The following is a 19,441-nucleotide window of genomic DNA, read 5'->3' as shown; positions in this document are numbered from 1 at the left end:
ACATACAACCGAGGCTCTAGTCCGAAAACATAGATATTAATTGAACGTTATTAGGTTTGGAAAATCTTGAGGGAAGGAGGATGGTAATATAAATTAAAATGGTAGAGCTGGTTAAATGGGTGGGGGACGCCAACATTCAGAAATACTCAGAGATTGGACAAACAAAATGATTTTCTATTTACAATCAGCGCAGAGGCACATACATACAACCGAGGCTCTAGTCCGAACACATAGATATTAATTGAACGTTATTAGGTTTGGAAAATCTTGAGGGAAGGAGGATGGTAATATAAATTAAAATGGTAGAGCTGGTTAAATGGGTGGGGGACGCCAACATTCAGAAATACTCAGAGATTGGACAAACAAAATGATTTTCTATTTACAATCAGCGCAGAGGCACATACATACAACCGAGGCTCTAGTCCGAACACATAGATATTAATTGAACGTTATTAGGTTTGGAAAATCTTGAGGGAAGGAGGATGGTAATATAAATTAAAATGGTAGAGCTGGTTAAATGGGTGGGGGACGCCAACATTCAGAAATACTCAGAGATTGGACAAACAAAATGATTTTCTATTTACAATCAGCGCAGAGGCACATACATACAACCGAGGCTCTAGTCCGAACACATAGATATTAATTGAACGTTATTAGGTTTGGAAAATCTTGAGGGGAGGAGGATGGTAATATAAATTAAAATGGTAGAGCTGGTTAAATGGGTGGGGGACGCCAACATTCAGAAATACTCAGAGATTGGACAAACAAAATGATTTTCTATTTACAATCAGCGCAGAGGCACATACATACAACCGAGGCTCTAGTCCGAACACATAGATATTAATTGAACGTTATTAGGTTTGGAAAATCTTGAGGGGAGGAGGATGGTAATATAAATTAAAATGGTAGAGCTGGTTAAATGGGTGGGGGACGCCAACATTCAGAAATACTCAGAGATTGGACAAACAAAATGATTTTCTATTTACAATCAGCGCAGAGGCACATACATACAACCGAGGCTCTAGTCCGAACACATAGATATTAATTGAACGTTATTAGGTTTGGAAAATCTTGAGGCGAGGAGGATGGTAATATAAATTAAAATGGTAGAGCTGGTTAAATGGGTGGGGGACGCCAACATTCAGAAATACTCAGAGATTGGACAAACAAAATGATTTTCTATTTACAATCAGCGCAGAGGCACATACATACAACCAAGGCTCTAGTCCGAACACATAGATATTAATTGAACGTTATTAGGTTTGGAAAATCTTGAGGGGAGGAGGATGGTAATATAAATTAAAATGGTAGAGCTGGTTAAATGGGTGGGGGACTCCAACATTCAGATATACTCAGAGATTGGACAAACAAAATGATTTTCTATTTACAATCAGCGCAGAGGCACATACATACAACCGAGGCTCTAGTCCGAACACATAGATATTAATTGAACGTTATTAGGTTTGGAAAATCTTGAGGGGAGGAGGATGGTAATATAAATTAAAATGGTAGAGCTGGTTAAATGGGTGGGGGACGCCAACATTCAGAAATACTCAGAGATTGGACAAACAAAATGATTTTCTATTTACAATCAGCGCAGAGGCACATACATACAACCAAGGCTCTAGTCCGAACACATAGATATTAATTGAACGTTATTAGGTTTGGAAAATCTTGAGGGGAGGAGGATGGTAATATAAATTAAAATGGTAGAGCTGGTTAAATGGGTGGGGGACGCCAACATTCAGAAATACTCAGAGATTGGACAAACAAAATGATTTTCTATTTACAATCAGCGCAGAGGCACATACATACAACCAAGGCTCTAGTCCGAACACATAAATATTAATTGAACGTTATTAGGTTTGGAAAATCTTGAGGGGAGGAGGATGGTAATATAAATTAAAATGGTAGAGCTGGTTAAATGGGTGGGGGACGCCAACATTCAGAAATACTCAGAGATTGGACAAACAAAACGATTTTCTATTTACAATCAGCGCAGAGGCACATACATACAACCGAGGCTCTAGTCCGAACACATAGATATTAATTGAACGTTATTAGGTTTGGAAAATCTTGAGGGAAGGAGGATGGAAATATAAATTAAAATGGTAGAGCTGGTTAAATGGGTGGGGGACGCCAACATTCAGAAATACTCAGAGATTGGACAAACAAAATGATTTTCTATTTACAATCAGCGCAGAGGCACATACATACAACCGAGGCTCTAGTCCGAACACATAGATATTAATTGAACGTTATTAGGTTTGGAAAATCTTGAGGGGAGGAGGATGGTAATATAAATTAAAATGGTAGAGCTGGTTAAATGGGTGGGGGACGCCAACATTCAGAAATACTCAGAGATTGGACAAACAAAATGATTTTCTATTTACAATCAGCGCAGAGGCACATACATACAACCGAGGCTCTAGTCCGAACACATAGATATTAATTGAACGTTATTAGGTTTGGAAAATCTTGAGGCGAGGAGGATGGTAATATAAATTAAAATGGTAGAGCTGGTTAAATGGGTGGTGGACGCCAACATTCAGAAATACTCAGAGATTGGACAAACAAAATGATTTTCTATTTACAATCAGCGCAGAGGCACATACATACAACCAAGGCTCTAGTCCGAACACATAGATATTAATTGAACGTTATTAGGTTTGGAAAATCTTGAGGGGAGGAGGATGGTAATATAAATTAAAATGGTAGAGCTGGTTAAATGGGTGGGGGACGCCAACATTCAGATATACTCAGAGATTGGACAAACAAAATGATTTTCTATTTACAATCAGCGCAGAGGCACATACATACAACCGAGGCTGTAGTCCGAACACATAGATATTAATTGAACGTTATTAGGTTTGGAAAATCTTGAGGGGAGGAGGATGGTAATATAAATTAAAATGGTAGAGCTGGTTAAATGGGTGGGGGACGCCAACATTCAGAAATACTCAGAGATTGGACAAACAAAATGATTTTCTATTTACAATCAGCGCAGAGGCACATACATACAACCAAGGCTCTAGTCCGAACACATAGATATTAATTGAACGTTATTAGGTTTGGAAAATCTTGAGGGGAGGAGGATGGTAATATAAATTAAAATGGTAGAGCTGGTTAAATGGGTGGGGGACGCCAACATTCAGAAATACTCAGAGATTGGACAAACAAAATGATTTTCTATTTACAATCAGCGCAGAGGCACATACATACAACCAAGGCTCTAGTCCGAACACATAGATATTAATTGAACGTTATTAGGTTTGGAAAATCTTGAGGGGAGGAGGATGGTAATATAAATTAAAATGGTAGAGCTGGTTAAATGGGTGGGGGACGCCAACATTCAGAAATACTCAGAGATTGGACAAACAAAATGATTTTCTATTTACAATCAGCGCAGAGGCACATACATACAACCGAGGCTCTAGTCCGAACACATAGATATTAATTGAACGTTATTAGGTTTGGAAAATCTTGAGGGAAGGAGGATGGTAATATAAATTAAAATGGTAGAGCTGGTTAAATGGGTGGGGGACGCCAACATTCAGAAATACTCAGAGATTGGACAAACAAAATGATTTTCTATTTACAATCAGCGCAGAGGCACATACATACAACCGAGGCTCTAGTCCGAACACATAGATATTAATTGAACGTTATTAGGTTTGGAAAATCTTGAGGGAAGGAGGATGGTAATATAAATTAAAATGGTAGAGCTGGTTAAATGGGTGGGGGACGCCAACATTCAGAAATACTCAGAGATTGGACAAACAAAATGATTTTCTATTTACAATCAGCGCAGAGGCACATACATACAACCGAGGCTCTAGTCCGAACACATAGATATTAATTGAACGTTATTAGGTTTGGAAAATCTTGAGGGGAGGAGGATGGTAATATAAATTAAAATGGTAGAGCTGGTTAAATGGGTGGGGGACGCCAACATTCAGAAATACTCAGAGATTGGACAAACAAAATGATTTTCTATTTACAATCAGCGCAGAGGCACATACATACAACCGAGGCTCTAGTCCGAACACATAGATATTAATTGAACGTTATTAGGTTTGGAAAATCTTGAGGGGAGGAGGATGGTAATATAAATTAAAATGGTAGAGCTGGTTAAATGGGTGGGGGACGCCAACATTCAGAAATACTCAGAGATTGGACAAACAAAATGATTTTCTATTTACAATCAGCGCAGAGGCACATACATACAACCAAGGCTCTAGTCCGAACACATAGATATTAATTGAACGTTATTAGGTTTGGAAAATCTTGAGGGGAGGAGGATGGTAATATAAATTAAAATGGTAGAGCTGGTTAAATGGGTGGGGGACGCCAACATTCAGAAATACTCAGAGATTGGACAAACAAAATGATTTTCTATTTACAATCAGCGCAGAGGCACATACATACAACCAAGGCTCTAGTCCGAACACATAGATATTAATTGAACGTTATTAGGTTTGGAAAATCTTGAGGGGAGGAGGATGGTAATATAAATTAAAATGGTAGAGCTGGTTAAATGGGTGGGGGACGCCAACATTCAGAAATACTCAGAGATTGGACAAACAAAATGATTTTCTATTTACAATCAGCGCAGAGGCACATACATACAACCGAGGCTCTAGTCCGAACACATAGATATTAATTGAACGTTATTAGGTTTGGAAAATCTTGAGGGGAGGAGGATGGTAATATAAATTAAAATGGTAGAGCTGGTTAAATGGGTGGGGGACGCCAACATTCAGAAATACTCAGAGATTGGACAAACAAAATGATTTTCTATTTACAATCAGCGCAGAGGCACATACATACAACCAAGGCTCTAGTCCGAACACATAGATATTAATTGAACGTTATTAGGTTTGGAAAATCTTGAGGGGAGGAGGATGGTAATATAAATTAAAATGGTAGAGCTGGTTAAATGGGTGGGGGACGCCAACATTCAGAAATACTCAGAGATTGGACAAACAAAATGATTTTCTATTTACAATCAGCGCAGAGGCACATACATACAATCGAGGCTCTAGTCCGAACACATAGATATTAATTGAACGTTATTAGGTTTGGAAAATCTTGAGGGGAGGAGGATGGTAATATAAATTAAAATGGTAGAGCTGGTTAAATGGGTGGGGGACGCCAACATTCAGAAATACTCAGAGATTGGACAAACAAAATGATTTTCTATTTACAATCAGCGCAGAGGCACATACATACAACCAAGGCTCTAGTCCGAACACATAGATATTAATTGAACGTTATTAGGTTTGGAAAATCTTGAGGGGAGGAGGATGGTAATATAAATTAAAATGGTAGAGCTGGTTAAATGGGTGGGGGACGCCAACATTCAGAAATACTCAGAGATTGGACAAACAAAATGATTTTCTATTTACAATCAGCGCAGAGGCACATACATACAACCAAGGCTCTAGTCCGAACACATAAATATTAAGAATTACAGTTTTGTTCTCTTTATAATTAAAACACAGACTAACTTGTTCTGTAATAGAGACACCGACTGACGCTGGCACCTGACTTGGAAATGACATTTAGTTTTAGTCCATAATTAATAAACAGGCTGACACTAGGGAAAATTGCTGGCTTGGACCCTGCTGTTACGTCCTAAACACGGGGTAACTGACGCTCCACTCTACTAGGGACTGACCAGTTTCACGAGACTCCACCAGAGGAATGTCACAGAAAAAGCCCTCAACACGAGCAGGATCAATTAAAGAATCGCGACTAGCAGAATCACAAAAAAAACTTTATTGATACGTTACACACAAACTGAGAACATTTATATACAGGCTAACTTCTAGTAACGTACAATACTAATAGTAATCTAATAACTCTCGACTAATCTTCTGACTGCTCTCATCAAAACTTTTACTAATCACCCACATTCATAATTGCATGTCCTTAAATAATAATTACAGTTTACATTGAGTATCGCATAGATACCAATAATCTTAAATAATACATATTCCCACAGATCTTACTTATTGTTACATATTTACATTGATAGCTTTGCGATAGATATCGTATCTTCAAGAGAAAGGTACATTCTCTTTTATTTTTGGCGAAAGGCAGGGTAACGTCATAACTATCCCCTCTTTTTTCCCACAGTCTCGCCAACTGTCGACTTTCTCGTAGACGACTTGCCATCAAGAGGGCGCGGACATCTTTCAATTTAAACTTATTCGGGGATCGAACAAGGTTGTAAACAACACGCCCTGTCTAAAATTATTCTTACTTTTCAATCTGTACTACAATATCCCCTTCATTTTGAATATCATTGTGTGCAGTTTAAATTTTCTTATTCAAAGCAATCTGAATAATTTAAATAATTATAAAACATATTTCGTAGAATTTACCCATGAATAATCTTACATAAAAAGCCATTTTTGGTAAATACAAAGGGTTACGTGGAAGAAGTTCAGGATTCAACCTACAAGTACACTTGTGTGGTCAGACTGTCTCATAGATCAATATAAGGTCATATAAGGTTTGTTCTCCTGAGCGAGGCCGTGCCATGAGAATCACACCCATTGCATGGTACCTTAAATTCGCTCCATTTCACTTTTACATCATTTAAGTCAGTTTATGCAAATCTCGCCTCGGTCTCGTATGACAAGTGTCTCGTCTCGGTCTCGGTCTCGTCGAGATATCTCGGTTTTTTGAATTTTTTAAGTATAAAAATTAACCCAATATCTGAGGCAATCAAAATGAATAAAAAAATGATTTGTTATTAATAATATTTTCCAAGATTATGATTATTTTTTAATAATTATTTTAATTTATATATTGGTATTGATATAAAGAAAAAAAAAGTGTGTAAAAGAAGACAACTACTAACACTTCAGTGCATCATATATTACTATTACTGTTATATATCTTTATATAATTTCAAAAAGATGTTAAAAACGCGCCAAATGAAAGACCCAAATAGCATATCTGCCGGCTATAACAAGTCGGTTCGTGAAATAAAAAATACACCTCCCAACAAACTTCCCGCATTCTAGAATATAATTCAAATAATATCAAAGTTCAAAGTGTTAGAGATTAATGATAGTGAAATTTATGATATAAAAAATTATGTAATTCGAAGTAAGATATATGTAGTATTATTGAATATACAGGGTGACCAGAGTTGTATGCTCCACCCTTTTTTTTTTAAACGGCGGGAAATTTCGAAAAAATAAAAAACACGTATTTAATCATTTTTAGTTTAGTTTATTTTCAGTGATTGAGCCATTTTTTTAAACCCGAATATTCCGAGATACAGCATCCAACTTTTTTTCAAACGGAACATTAAATTTTTTTTTTGTATATTCTTATAGCACTTGAGCTCCTAAAAAAAACAAATTAATTTTTTTTAAATCGGTTAGGTTTTTCAAAAGTTATGGTAATTTAAAATATGGAAAACATATTTCAGCTAATGTCAAAATTACCTTACTTTTTTTAAAGAAGCTATTCAAACTGAAAGGCAAGCCAAAGCTCTGGACTCTGGACGCTCTATTTGTAGCAGCACTTATGGTGGCGAAGTCAAGATCTAGGCAGGCTAGAGTTAATCGATGTTTAGGTTGTTTTCTCTAGAAACGTTTGGTGTGGAGGTTTAGGAAATCAACTAATAAGCCCATACTTCTACAGAAAAAACATAACTGGTGATAGGTATCTAAGTTCAAGAGACATTTTGCCAGTTCTGCTTGAAGATGTTCCTCTACTAGATATGTATTTTCAACAAGATGGTTGCCCGGCACATAATGCGAGAGTTGTTCGTCGTTACCTCGACAGAAATTTCCATTAAAAGTGCTTAGGAACTCATTGTAAGATCCAATGGACACCTCGATCTCCGGACTTAACCCGAATGGACTATTTTTTGTAGGGATATCTAAAAAATAAAGTCCCGCGGCTTCAGTCGAAGATCTGGAACGTCGAATAACTCTAGCCCCCATAAGTGCTGCTACAAACAGAGCGTAGAAGTCCAGAGCTTTGGCTTGCCTATCCGATGGAGGTGCCCAGTTTGAACAGCTTCTTTAAAAAAAATAAGGTAATTTTGACATTGAACTGAAATTTGTTTTTCATATTTTAAATTACCATAAGTTTTGAAAAACCTAACCGATTTAAAAAAAAAATTATTTGTTTTTTTAGGAGCTCAAGTGCTATAAGAATATTCAAAATAAAAATATAACGTTCCATTTGAAAAAAAAGTTGGATGCTGTATCTTCAAAATGGTGTCAATTTTTAGAAAATTTATCTGTCTTTCTACCGTGTCATCAGAATCAAATTCAGACTAAAACTTTCTGAGTAATAACATTTGTATTGGAAAAAAGTAATGATTTTAGTAAAAAAAATTAAAGTGACATCACTCAAGAACAGTGGAAAATAAGAAGTTGGCCAATACGTCATTGAACTGCACTTCAGATGTACTTCACACAGTAGGCCTATAGATAATACTTACTGGTTCACCCTGTATATAATGTCTCGATCTCGGTCCCTCAAATCTCGTTCGGTCTTTTTTCGAACTCGATGCCGAGACCGAGATTTGTCTCGATTCTCGTGCAGCATTAAATCCAAGGCCTAAACCACGAATCGAATCCGGTAACGCAACACTTTTTAACTTTAAATACCGCGCATCTAATCGCTCGGCTGAGAATGGGCTTTCCAAATATTAATAAAAGCGTGGAAGCCTGGGTGTCCATTCATTGTCTTATGTACTGTACGACACCAACCAAAAACAGAAGTGAGAGTGGGTGAAGCTGATATAAGTAAGCAGGCCATTTTTGCATGCTTTTGTTTTAAGCAGTCTTTACAATAATTTTTTTTCTGTAGATTTATAAGATGAGAATAACTGTTTCTTGAGAAATCATCTGAGAAGCCAGGCTCTGTTGCTGAACGAGCTCAAGTCAAGGAGCTGCTTTACTGATTTCAATAAGGCATACAAGAGACATTCTCACAAGAAATAATAACCAAAATAAAATCTCTTGATTGGTTGTCAGCGGATTCAGGGCATGCTCATGAGACTGTAGAATGTCAGGCTATCTAAGGTGCCTCACTTGGTACCAGATCTCCTACGTTTCCTAGTTTAACGACCAAAAAAGGCAAGCTTGAGGACGAACTTAGCTGTATGTCAATTATCACAAACTATCTTGTCATTGATGTAGAAGTTTTCTGGAAATTAGTTTTTTTTTCATATTTAGTAACGACAACTTATTAAACAGTTCTGAGGAAGTGTCATATGTCAAAGTTTCAAGATTCAGTTCAAAAATATCAGAAACCTCCAGCATATCGAGAGTAGAGTGAAAGAATATACAATCTCAAAACAGAGAAGTTATAGATTCCACAATCTTGATAACCTTTATTCGTATTTCTGTCGCTAAAGATACAAGGTAACGATAAAAACTCTCAGAAATTAACCATGCATAAATTCAAAAGATAAATCGTAACAGATTTATAAAGCTTTAACACAAGATCTTGTCTTCTTAAACAATAATCTAAGGATTCAAAATTGGTGAGGAATCGGTCAAATAAAAAACAACTCGTCTTTTTGCCAACGTTTCGACAAATATATTGTCCTCTTCAGGGCCTGAATATTATAAATACACGAATACAAACAATTCAGTCACACAGAAAATCAGTAAAAAAACAGTAATATAAAAATAAAAATACAATAAATTCTTTATAATTATTGAAACTTACGTGGCTTTGCGAGTTGGTTGAGTTACAGAAACTAACAGCCAGAACTGGAGAACAGGTTATATATAGCGGGACTTACACGGGAATTTTGGTAATGACAATGGGACAGTCACAATAGAGTAATTACAATGTTCAATTTCGACAATAAAGTAGATATTTGGAAATTTCTTTTAATACAAACAGCCGGAAAAACTAAAAACCCTTATGATTTAAATAACATAAGAACCAAATGATTAGCAAATTTAACAAAACACAGCAATAATCAAGTAGAGAAGTTAGATATCTTTTTCTTTTAATGATAAAATTTAGACGTCGAATTTAGCCAACTGCTACAACCGGCTTTTTGTATTAAAAGGAATTTCCAAAATATCTATTTTATTGTCAAGATTGAACATTGTAATTACTCTATTGTGTCTGTCCCATTGTCATTACCAAAATTCCCGTGTAAGTCCTGCTATATCTGTACGAGAACCTGTTCTCCAGTTCTGGCTCTTAGTTTCTGTGATTCAACCAACCCGCAAAGCCACGTAAGTTTCAATAATTATAAAGAATTTCTTGTATTTTATTTGTTTATTTCATTTTATTTTTATATTACTGTTTTTTTACTGATTTTCTGTGTTACTGAATTGTTTGTATTCGTGTATTTGTAATATTCAGGCCCTGAAGAGGACAATATATTTGTCGAAACGTTGGCAAAAAGACGAGTTGTTTTTTATTTGACCGATTCCTCGCCAATTTTGAATCCTTAGTTTAATAATTCACGAAACCTAGGTACATATTCATATTTAAACAATAATATTGATGAAAAACAGTTTTAAACATACCAATTTTCCAACAAAACATTCTTTTGGCAATCTAGCATAGACTTCACATACCTAGTCATGAAAGGATACGTTTGATTAAATTCAACTGAACCTTTATTGGTCATTGTAACCGTTACATTATCTATTCTAGCCAACAGCAGTTGGTTATTTTTAGGAACTGTTGATCTGAGAACATTCTCTATCATTGATGTTATAGGATATTGCATAGGAACTGTTACGGTCATTGTTTCATCTGCAATAAAAAAAATTAAATGTAAATATTAATCCTAAATTTTGTTACTAATTTTGCAACTGTTTAAAGAGGAGCTACCTGGGGTTCTGAGGATTTTAATTTTGTTTTGCAAAATATTAGGAATTCTAAAGATTGTTTCATGTATTTTTTGCTTCTTTTTTAAAAAAAATGCATAACTTGAGAACTACTAAAGCAATTTTAATTTAAAAAAAAAAACAGTTTTTCTCACAAAAAAGTGCTTTTAGAATTCATAATAAAAAATAGGGGTTTCCATCTGAAAAAGAAAGTTAGTATCTCTAACCTGCATATCAGCAGTAGAATTTCGTTTTTTATAATATCATTAGATACTACTCAAAAAGGAAGTTTCGATTTGAACCTTTTTTCCGTCATCAATAATTACCGTGAAAAAGGGGGCGGACAACTTAGCCCGGGCACCCTGTATATTGGTCCTTCCGGTAGCAATAAAACAAAGTTAGGATCTCTCAAGCATTCACTTAATTTTTGTACAGCAATTCGAAACTGTATTTGATAGCAGCAGGTTCAATCAAAACTTGCTATAAGCAATTGTGCTTGTACTACTAATTTTGATTGTTTCTAAACGGCTCAAGTTTAAGTTCCAAAATGAATCTTCAGGACATCTTTAGAAATGTTTTTTATACTAAGCAACCATATAGAAAAACGTAAAAAAGTATTTGAGAGCAGTATATACATTTACTACAAAATTTTAACATTATTATTCAAAGATCAACTTCAATTTATTAATTTAATTTGCAAATTATTATTTCTTTATGTTGTCTAATATTATACTTACTTGCAGGAGCAATACTGCACATATCTGGATCAGCAAACGTAATGTTATCATAATACTCTTTCATACATTCTGCTCTAACATTAATCATTCTGAAGCGGCTTTGATTGAAACGTCTTACGTATCCTGAACCGTCATCAACGACCAATTGAAAGTCATCTCCGAATCTGTCTATTACTGATATGTTCATGACTCTTAAATTCGAAGCATCGTAATTAACAGTGTAAATTATCATTGGACCTCGCAAGGTTAAAAATGCTAAAACAAATAATTGGACGGTTCAATATAAAGAAATAAAGTTACTAACGTCTAACATTCGTACACTTACGCTTCTCTTCTGGTACAAACTTCTCGAGACACGTTTGACCATGATAACCCTCTGTACAGTGACAATAAAAACTTCCGAATGATGTAAAACATGTTCCACCGTTAGTACACGGCTTGCGTTCACAATGATTAATTAATAGACAAGAATTCCTCTTTTCACAGTGTTCACATTGTTCATATAGTATACTTCTGCCAAATTCTTGACAAAAACAACTTTCTTTTCGATCATAGTAACTCGCCGGGCAATATCCTCCATATCCACAGTGGCAAGTTCTCTTCCTTCCGGATTGCTTAAACAGCCCATCATCCGGTACACGACTTTTTACGATTTTTTTACATAATATAGAAATTAAAGTTATCACCAAAAGTAACTTTAAAAAATTCATTATTGTTTTTAGAAATATATTAGGAGATGTACCATCTGATTTCACATAGAATATTTTCTTCATTGAACACATGGTTGGAACAGTAAATCAAGAAAAGTTTAGTATCATACCAACAAGCACTTTGAATAAGTTTCCAATAGTTTTATCTTGGCATGCGTGTTCAAACACCTGACCGGTTTTAATTCGAGTTCTGTAAATATTATTAACGTGGTGCCCGTCCCAAAATGAAGAAGTAATTTTTTAAACATCCGGTTTTGCCACAAAGAAGCTTTCGAAATAGGTCTACTTATGTTCATTAAAAATAGTAGCTCCTAGTACTTATCCGGTTTTGATAGTTGCTTAATAAAAGGGTGAGCGTGTAGATCTGTGAGACGTTGGTGAGACAGGGAGAGGTAAGAAGTGAGATTCACACACCCACACCCAGAGGCGGAGTGTAAGTCAGTGCGCAATGCGTACCTCGCGAAAGCGGTAGTAGGGTGACGCGAGATCCTGCATTCGTAAACAATTCAATAAATGAATATATCTTTATAAAATAGCTAAATACTTAGAATGCTTAGTCTTTTTTTTTAACTAAAGACATAACTTTTGGTCTCATGGACCGCCAGATTGGAGTCTTGGGTATTTTGGGATTATCCCGTCGACCACTTTCGCTTTTGGCGAAAGGATTTTTGGACGCCAAAATGATTGGGAATAATGTACATACTCGTATATGGTTAGATTTAAGAATCCAAATGTACAATTATAAAAAAAAATAGAAGTTTTTACTTTGTTTTGTTTCTTTTTATTACGTTTTATTACACTTACATTCTTTTTATTAGTATTACTATTTTATTATTAAGATTTGATAAATTTAATGTGTTTAGATTGTTTATTTTGGAAATTGCTTTTCATTACGATGGCGCCAAAAGATTTGCGTATTTTTAAGAGCGTTGGCAGGTCGACGGAATAATCCCAAAGTAACCGAGCCTCTTTACCATAAATAAATAAATATTAAAATTAAATAATTATAAAGGAGCAGAATGCAAATAAATAAAATGAAACTGAAATTACAGAAAAACATTTCCGACATAAATTTATAGAGCCAAAATAAAGGCTTTGTACCAAAAGGCACCATTGTATAGGCATTATTTTAAATTAAACTAAGTCCTAAGTTCCACCGACGGTCTTTGACCATGGGAGTTGTCTTAAATTTTTGTTTTTGGCCTTATGTTTTTAGCGAATAGCCAAGGGTTATGTTGCTTTAAAGCAGGGGTCCCCAAACTACGGCCCGCGGGCCACATGCGGCCCACGCCGCACTTCTGGAAGGGGCACCTCTTTCATTGGTGGTCAGTGAGAGGAGCACAGGATGCATTCCAGATGTGGAATCTCCAACCAGATCTAGATTAACTGAGGCACACTTGCGTCACTTGTTTATGGCTGGCAGAGGCAAATATGGAACCGGGCAGTCAAAAGCAGGCCCATAGTTTCCACAGAAATACTGGGCAGTTTGGTGATTTAAGTTTATTAAATGTATAAGTTTACCTGAGTTTAGAATGTTATTCATTAAAGCAATAGCGTTAAAGGACTGTAGTCGTAGCTCTGTTTCAGGGATCTTTGATTTGGTTAGTACACTCTTATTGTCTGATAAAATCAATATTAACCTTTCATCCAAGGTAGTAACCAGTTCTAGGCATTTTTTAATAGCCGATAGTTCAGCCGTATAAATAGAGGTGATGTCAGGAAGTCTGTACATTTCATCTTCATTATTTTGAAAGTTATATACGGAACAACCAACTCCATTTGCATCTTTGGAAGCATCTGTAAGCAGAAGATATGCATTAGGGAATTTGGAATGGAGCACAGCAAGGAAATATAAGTTGTTAACATCGTTCGGAAGGGTTTCATCGTGTTGGTAGAGATGTGTTATGATAAATTTTGAATGTCTGGGCAAAGAGAGGAAATCGTAGTTGAAGGGAGGAAGTAATTCGGTTCGTTCTAGAACGGGAGTTATGTTCTTATAAGTGAGAGTTCTTTATTCACCACTTACAAGTATATTCTATAAAGAGATTAAAACATTACATAACACTTAGATTCGCTAAAACTGGTTACAGCAATAATTGTATAAGAAGCAATGTCTAGGTAGCAACTAACTAAGGTGGGGAGCATGGGAGTTTATATTGGTTCTGAACAGGAAGTGTGTAGGTATTAGTCTTATCGATGATAACTCGGTTATAAATTGTGAAAGTTCGTAGTATTGCTCTATTAACAGAGGGGTTCTTTCTTCTGCAAATATTTTAGTGTCAGGATCCTAGGGGTTATTCTGGAGATATTTTGAATTAAGGTCTGGTTTTTAGTGCACGGTCGGTCCGTAAGAAAGCGGGAAGCCAGCAGGTTTCTTCTGTATCTCAGAGGAAATTCCCCAGTCTCAACGTTCAGAGCCTTGGTGGGCGTAGAATTGAGGGCTCCCAAACAAGCTCTCAGTGCCTTATATTTTACTCTGTCTAGTTTCTGCAGATGGGTGTTTGCGGTGTCAGCATACACAAAAACATCCATAGTCCATTCTGGATAACACTAACTGTCTATACAATATCATGAGTGCTATTTTAACGTCGGCTCCGTAATTAAGGTGGGTGGATACATCTTAGGACAATCAGCACTTGTTCACATTTCTTAATGACGTAGTCGATGTGTGTTTCCACAATACTTTGCTGTCAATGAACATAGATTTTCATAGTTGGCTCGACACGCTATTCATAGTGACCAAGTTTAAGTGGAGTGACATTGTGAATCGCCTATGGCAAGTGAAGAGAGTAACAGTACTCTTACTTTCTAAAGAATGAAGAAAGCGAAGATGATTTCACCTCAGTAGACGCGAAAGATCAAGAAAAAGAGGAGAAGAGAGAAGAAAAGGCTGACATCGATGAAACTTTACCAGAGATTTTCAACCCTCCCACACATACGAGATCTGGCAGACCAGTCATCAAGCCGAGCACGTTTGAAATCAAGAAGTGAAGCGGCAACGGTGGCGACGGGGGAATCAAGTTGGGGGATTAGGCAATATGAGTTTGTTCTATAAGTCTAATCTTAATTTCAACATTGTTTAAAAGGTACTGTTATTGAGAGTAAAATAGTAAAAGAAAGCAAATTCCATCCGATTGTGATGGAAAATACCGCCTATCAAAATTGTAATACATATTTACAGTGTGCATATGAAGAAGAACGAAAAAGAAAAGAAATTAGAGATGAGATGCGAGAGGATCAGGAATTTGTAAGAATTCCATTCATACTCATCTATCGCACAGATTTGTAAACTGTAAATTGGTGTTGTCATAATGGTTATTTGATTTGGTATGTGTATATATCCTGATCGTTGATCCTAAAACGGTTATGTTGCCTAGTTTCTTGAGAAGGTTACACAGTTTGTATGCCTAGTTTACGATGTGAGCAATCGTGGCGAATATGTTGGATAGGTTTTACGTAGGGCAATGTAATTTGTATTTAGAATGTTTTTAATGATGTTATTTGGAACAATCTTGAGTTCGCGCTTCAAACATGCCTGCTAAGGGGCCTTTTTTTATGAAAATTAATTAAAAAGGTTTAATTTGACGGACAAATAATTTTATTTTATTAAAATTGCAACAGAACTTTTGACTTTTGACCTTTTATTATTCAAAAACCTTTTTTCAACGAAATTACAAATTTTCTCTTCCTAATTCAAAGAGAAAGATTTCGTTATCTGATAGATTTAGTTGGTCTATTATGAACTAGTAGATAAGACTGACTACCTGATATACAGCAAAGCAAGAGCGCTTAGTAGATGTTCTACATATCTAACATTGTCCAAATAGTCCTCAAGGGTAACTGCAGTTCGGCGAATGGCTGAGGGCTTAGGGAAGTAAGTCACTGAGTTAAAAAACAAAAAAAAAAACACATTTATTTACTAATAAAAAAAGAAGGCCATCACTATTTTTATTTTGATACTGAAAATTAGCGGACAATATAATCAATTTAGGGCTTGTTATCTAAAACCCTGAATTGACAAAATAAAAAATAAATTTTTATGATATTGAAACTGGGTGTGTTATCACTGGGTAACTTCTCCCCTCAATTAGTGAGTTTGTAGTGGTGTCAGTTACAGTCATTGTTACTAACAGTGTATCTTGGCGCTGGTGTAACTTAAGAAATGAAAAAAAAAAATCTTGAAAAAATAAAATTATTAAAATTTTATAAGCTCCATTTATAAATTAAAATTTTTAACAGTAAAAACTCATTCATTACAGTTCAATATATTTCTTCCTATTTATTGATTAATAATTACTTACTTAGGATATTTTTCTTATTCACATAAGTGTAATACCAAAAATAAAAATGAGATCAACTAGTGCGACCTAGTGCAGTAATTGAAAACTACTTGCTAGCTACTAGTTCTCAACCTTTCCAATAGAGTGCACTTGTCTGCAGTTTTGCTATTTCAATACTTTCAAGATTTTAATATGACGGTAACTTACATTTTCATTACATATTTGTATTTTTAGATTAATTGTTAATTTGGTTACATGCAAAGTTGATCTTAATTAAAGAACAAGCATGAAAGAATAAATATACATATATCTATATTCTGATAGACTGAAAATAAACCTTTTTAGAAATTTAAATAAGAAATAAGTTTCTATAAGAACTTCTAAAACTGGAAGGGAATCTTATTTCAATTCAACTACATGCCTAAGATGTTTTATTTAAAACACCATAAGCTGAAACATTCCGAAAATGTGTTAAAAAATTATCATTGAGCTTATGAACAGGGAAGAAATGATAAAATTCAAACATTTATTGCAAGAGATTAAAAACGTTGGATTACGAAAATATAGTTAACCTACTTGCTGAAAAGTAAGCAAGAAAAGTATAAAGTAAGGAAATCCAACACAATTTTTACATTATGTTTAAAAATGTTTCGTTTACTCATATATTAAGCTTATCTTTGGAAATTTAGGTATTTTTCTAGGATTTGATGTTTTAATAAAGCTCAATTTTTAATCTCATTGAGCAATACTACAAGGTACTTTAACTCTTTCTCTAGATATCGAATAAACTCCTCTTTTATTACATGTAGGCTCTATTCTGCAACAAGACTAGGCAAAGCTTAACTCACCCTGGACATGTTGATTCTTGAGTGAGGTCATAAACTTCCTCCAGAAACCAATCAACGATCTTCTTTAGCCAGTTTTATACAAACTAGATACGGCTTATAAAGTCTAGCTTAGTAAAAAGGCCACAAATATGTGGAATACAACTCGCACTGATGCAATTCTTCATAATCCAATCCAAGAACTATCCCATTTTCATTGATTAGGAAGGACTAAAGTCCATCTTTATCTGACGATATAGAAAGCTCATTGCAGTCTCCATTCTGTCTTCGTCATCGTTGCTAACATCTTCTCATGCTTACTAATTATTCTCAACAGAACTCCTTGAGGAGTTCTTAAGTGTAAGATAATGGAGCAACTATCCTAAAATTAAATTGAAAAAAATAATAAAACAATTCCTAACCAAGGAGTTACAATGATTACAATGAGTAAGCACATAAACATGGAAAAACAGTTCAGAAGGGATAATAAATTTGTTCAATCCTTTAAATGATTTAATGAGAAGAAATAGATATATAAATAGAAAATTTAACCTACACAAAGGAACTGTTTAGTATTTAAAACTGTAACTCAACCAACCCGCTTAGCCACGCCAATGAAGAAGGCAATATATTTGTCGAAACGTAGGCAAAAAGTCGAGTTGTTGATTTTATTTGGGCCGAATCCTCGCCAATTTGAACCCTTAACTTAAACTGCTTTATTTATCAGTGAGGATTGAGTGCATAAGTTAAATAACTGTTGCAGAAACTTTCATACGGTACTTAAAGGAATGACACTACCTCAGTGGTCGACTCAAATCAATGAAAGATGCCTGTGTTTATTCGATGAAAATACTAAACACTGTAATGAAACAAAGGGTACTTGCCGAGTTCACTATTATCCATTATAATGTTTGAAATCTTCCCGAAGTGCATATTTTCATATTTCACTTATACAGTAGTCATCAAGCTTGTATCTTCGCTGAGCTAACATATGATAGCTACTACCACATCTTAATAATAATAATACTTTATTTAAAATTACAAAAAAAAGTATATGCATAAAACATCAAAGAAGTAATGTACAGCATGGAACTGGTCCGACACTAGGACGATCCAGGAAAATCACTTCTCTCTTTTACGGCAAGGGTGGGGGCAGTCCTTTTTTTTTTAAACGCCATTGTGGTGTGATGTACTTCATTACATTTGAGATTTAGTATGAATTCAATACGTAATTCGAAAATAATTATTTAAAAAAACCACCAGAAAAGACATTTTACTGAATAGTGACTTTTTCTAAAAAGGTCCTAAAGATTAATTTTAAACTTTGTATCCCACTGCATAGTGTAATATAAAACTATTATTTGAAACCCCAACACTTTATTCCCTTCAAACTAATAACTATATATCTTGTGTTCTAGAGTTCTTTTATAATGTAACTATCACTCCCCTAGACGAAGTTTCAGTTATTATTCTGTATAATAATGTGCAACATACACACATCTACATTTGAGTTGAGCAATTTTAAACAGAATTCCGAGATGTAAGTTTATCAACCATCAGTTGTGCGATCGGCTTCTTAAAGTTTTATCTTAAGGCAATCGCCTTATATTTTGAATTTAAGACATAAATATTAGTTCGTCATATTATGTATAATTCAATTCGATCAATACTTTTAATACCCAAAATTAATTAGAACAAACTTTCACCCTTGCTCCCTTTTCTTTACTTTCTTTCCTTCCTGACTTCCTTTCTTTTCTAATACAGCACTTCTGCCATTCCATCAGTGATTCCTTCTTTTTTAAATTTTGTTTTTTACCAGTATGGACCAAGTTTTAAAAATTAATATACCAACTGTACTTGTGAAAAGTATTACTTTATCAAGAACCATTTGTTGTGCCTTGGTACACATTGAGATGTTGATTTAAAACTAATTTAACATTTAATAGCTTCTCAAACTTAAGTACTGCAGTTACATAAACTTTAAAATCTATTTTAAATGGCAGTAATTCAGAAATGTTGAGCCCATTTGAATGGCAATATAAAATAATG

The 19,441-nt window shown here is 34.9% G+C and overlaps 1 protein-coding gene across 13 annotated transcripts in view; it reads right to left on the bottom strand.

The window, feature by feature from the left end:
* Positions 1–12,312, bottom strand: part of LOC141458561 (uncharacterized) — a 101,015-nt gene extending 88,703 nt beyond the window's left edge. For 7 of the 13 annotated variants that reach the window (XR_012461053.1, XM_074136727.1, XM_074136728.1 and 4 more), the window contains exons 1-3: positions 11,904–12,312; positions 11,579–11,833; positions 10,536–10,767 (exon numbers count right to left, since the gene is read on the bottom strand). Coding sequence is in view for 12 of the 13 variants with exons in the window: in XM_074136727.1 (XP_073992828.1) it covers positions 10,536–10,767; positions 11,579–11,833; positions 11,904–12,288 (872 nt within the window). In the remaining variant the exon portion in view is untranslated. The remainder of the gene's footprint in view (positions 1–10,535; positions 10,768–11,578; positions 11,834–11,903) is intronic. The other 6 variants (XM_074136721.1, XM_074136726.1, XM_074136724.1 and 3 more) reach the window with 2 other exon arrangements.
* Between the last annotated feature and the right edge of the window lie 7,129 nt (positions 12,313–19,441).

Source organism: Rhodnius prolixus, unplaced genomic scaffold, assembly GCF_049639745.1.
Source record: "Rhodnius prolixus isolate KJV_2025 unplaced genomic scaffold, Rpr scaffold_5, whole genome shotgun sequence".
NCBI lineage: Eukaryota > Metazoa > Arthropoda > Insecta > Hemiptera > Reduviidae > Rhodnius > Rhodnius prolixus.
Note: the sequence above shows the minus strand (reverse complement) of the source record. Positions and strands in the feature narration are given on the sequence as shown.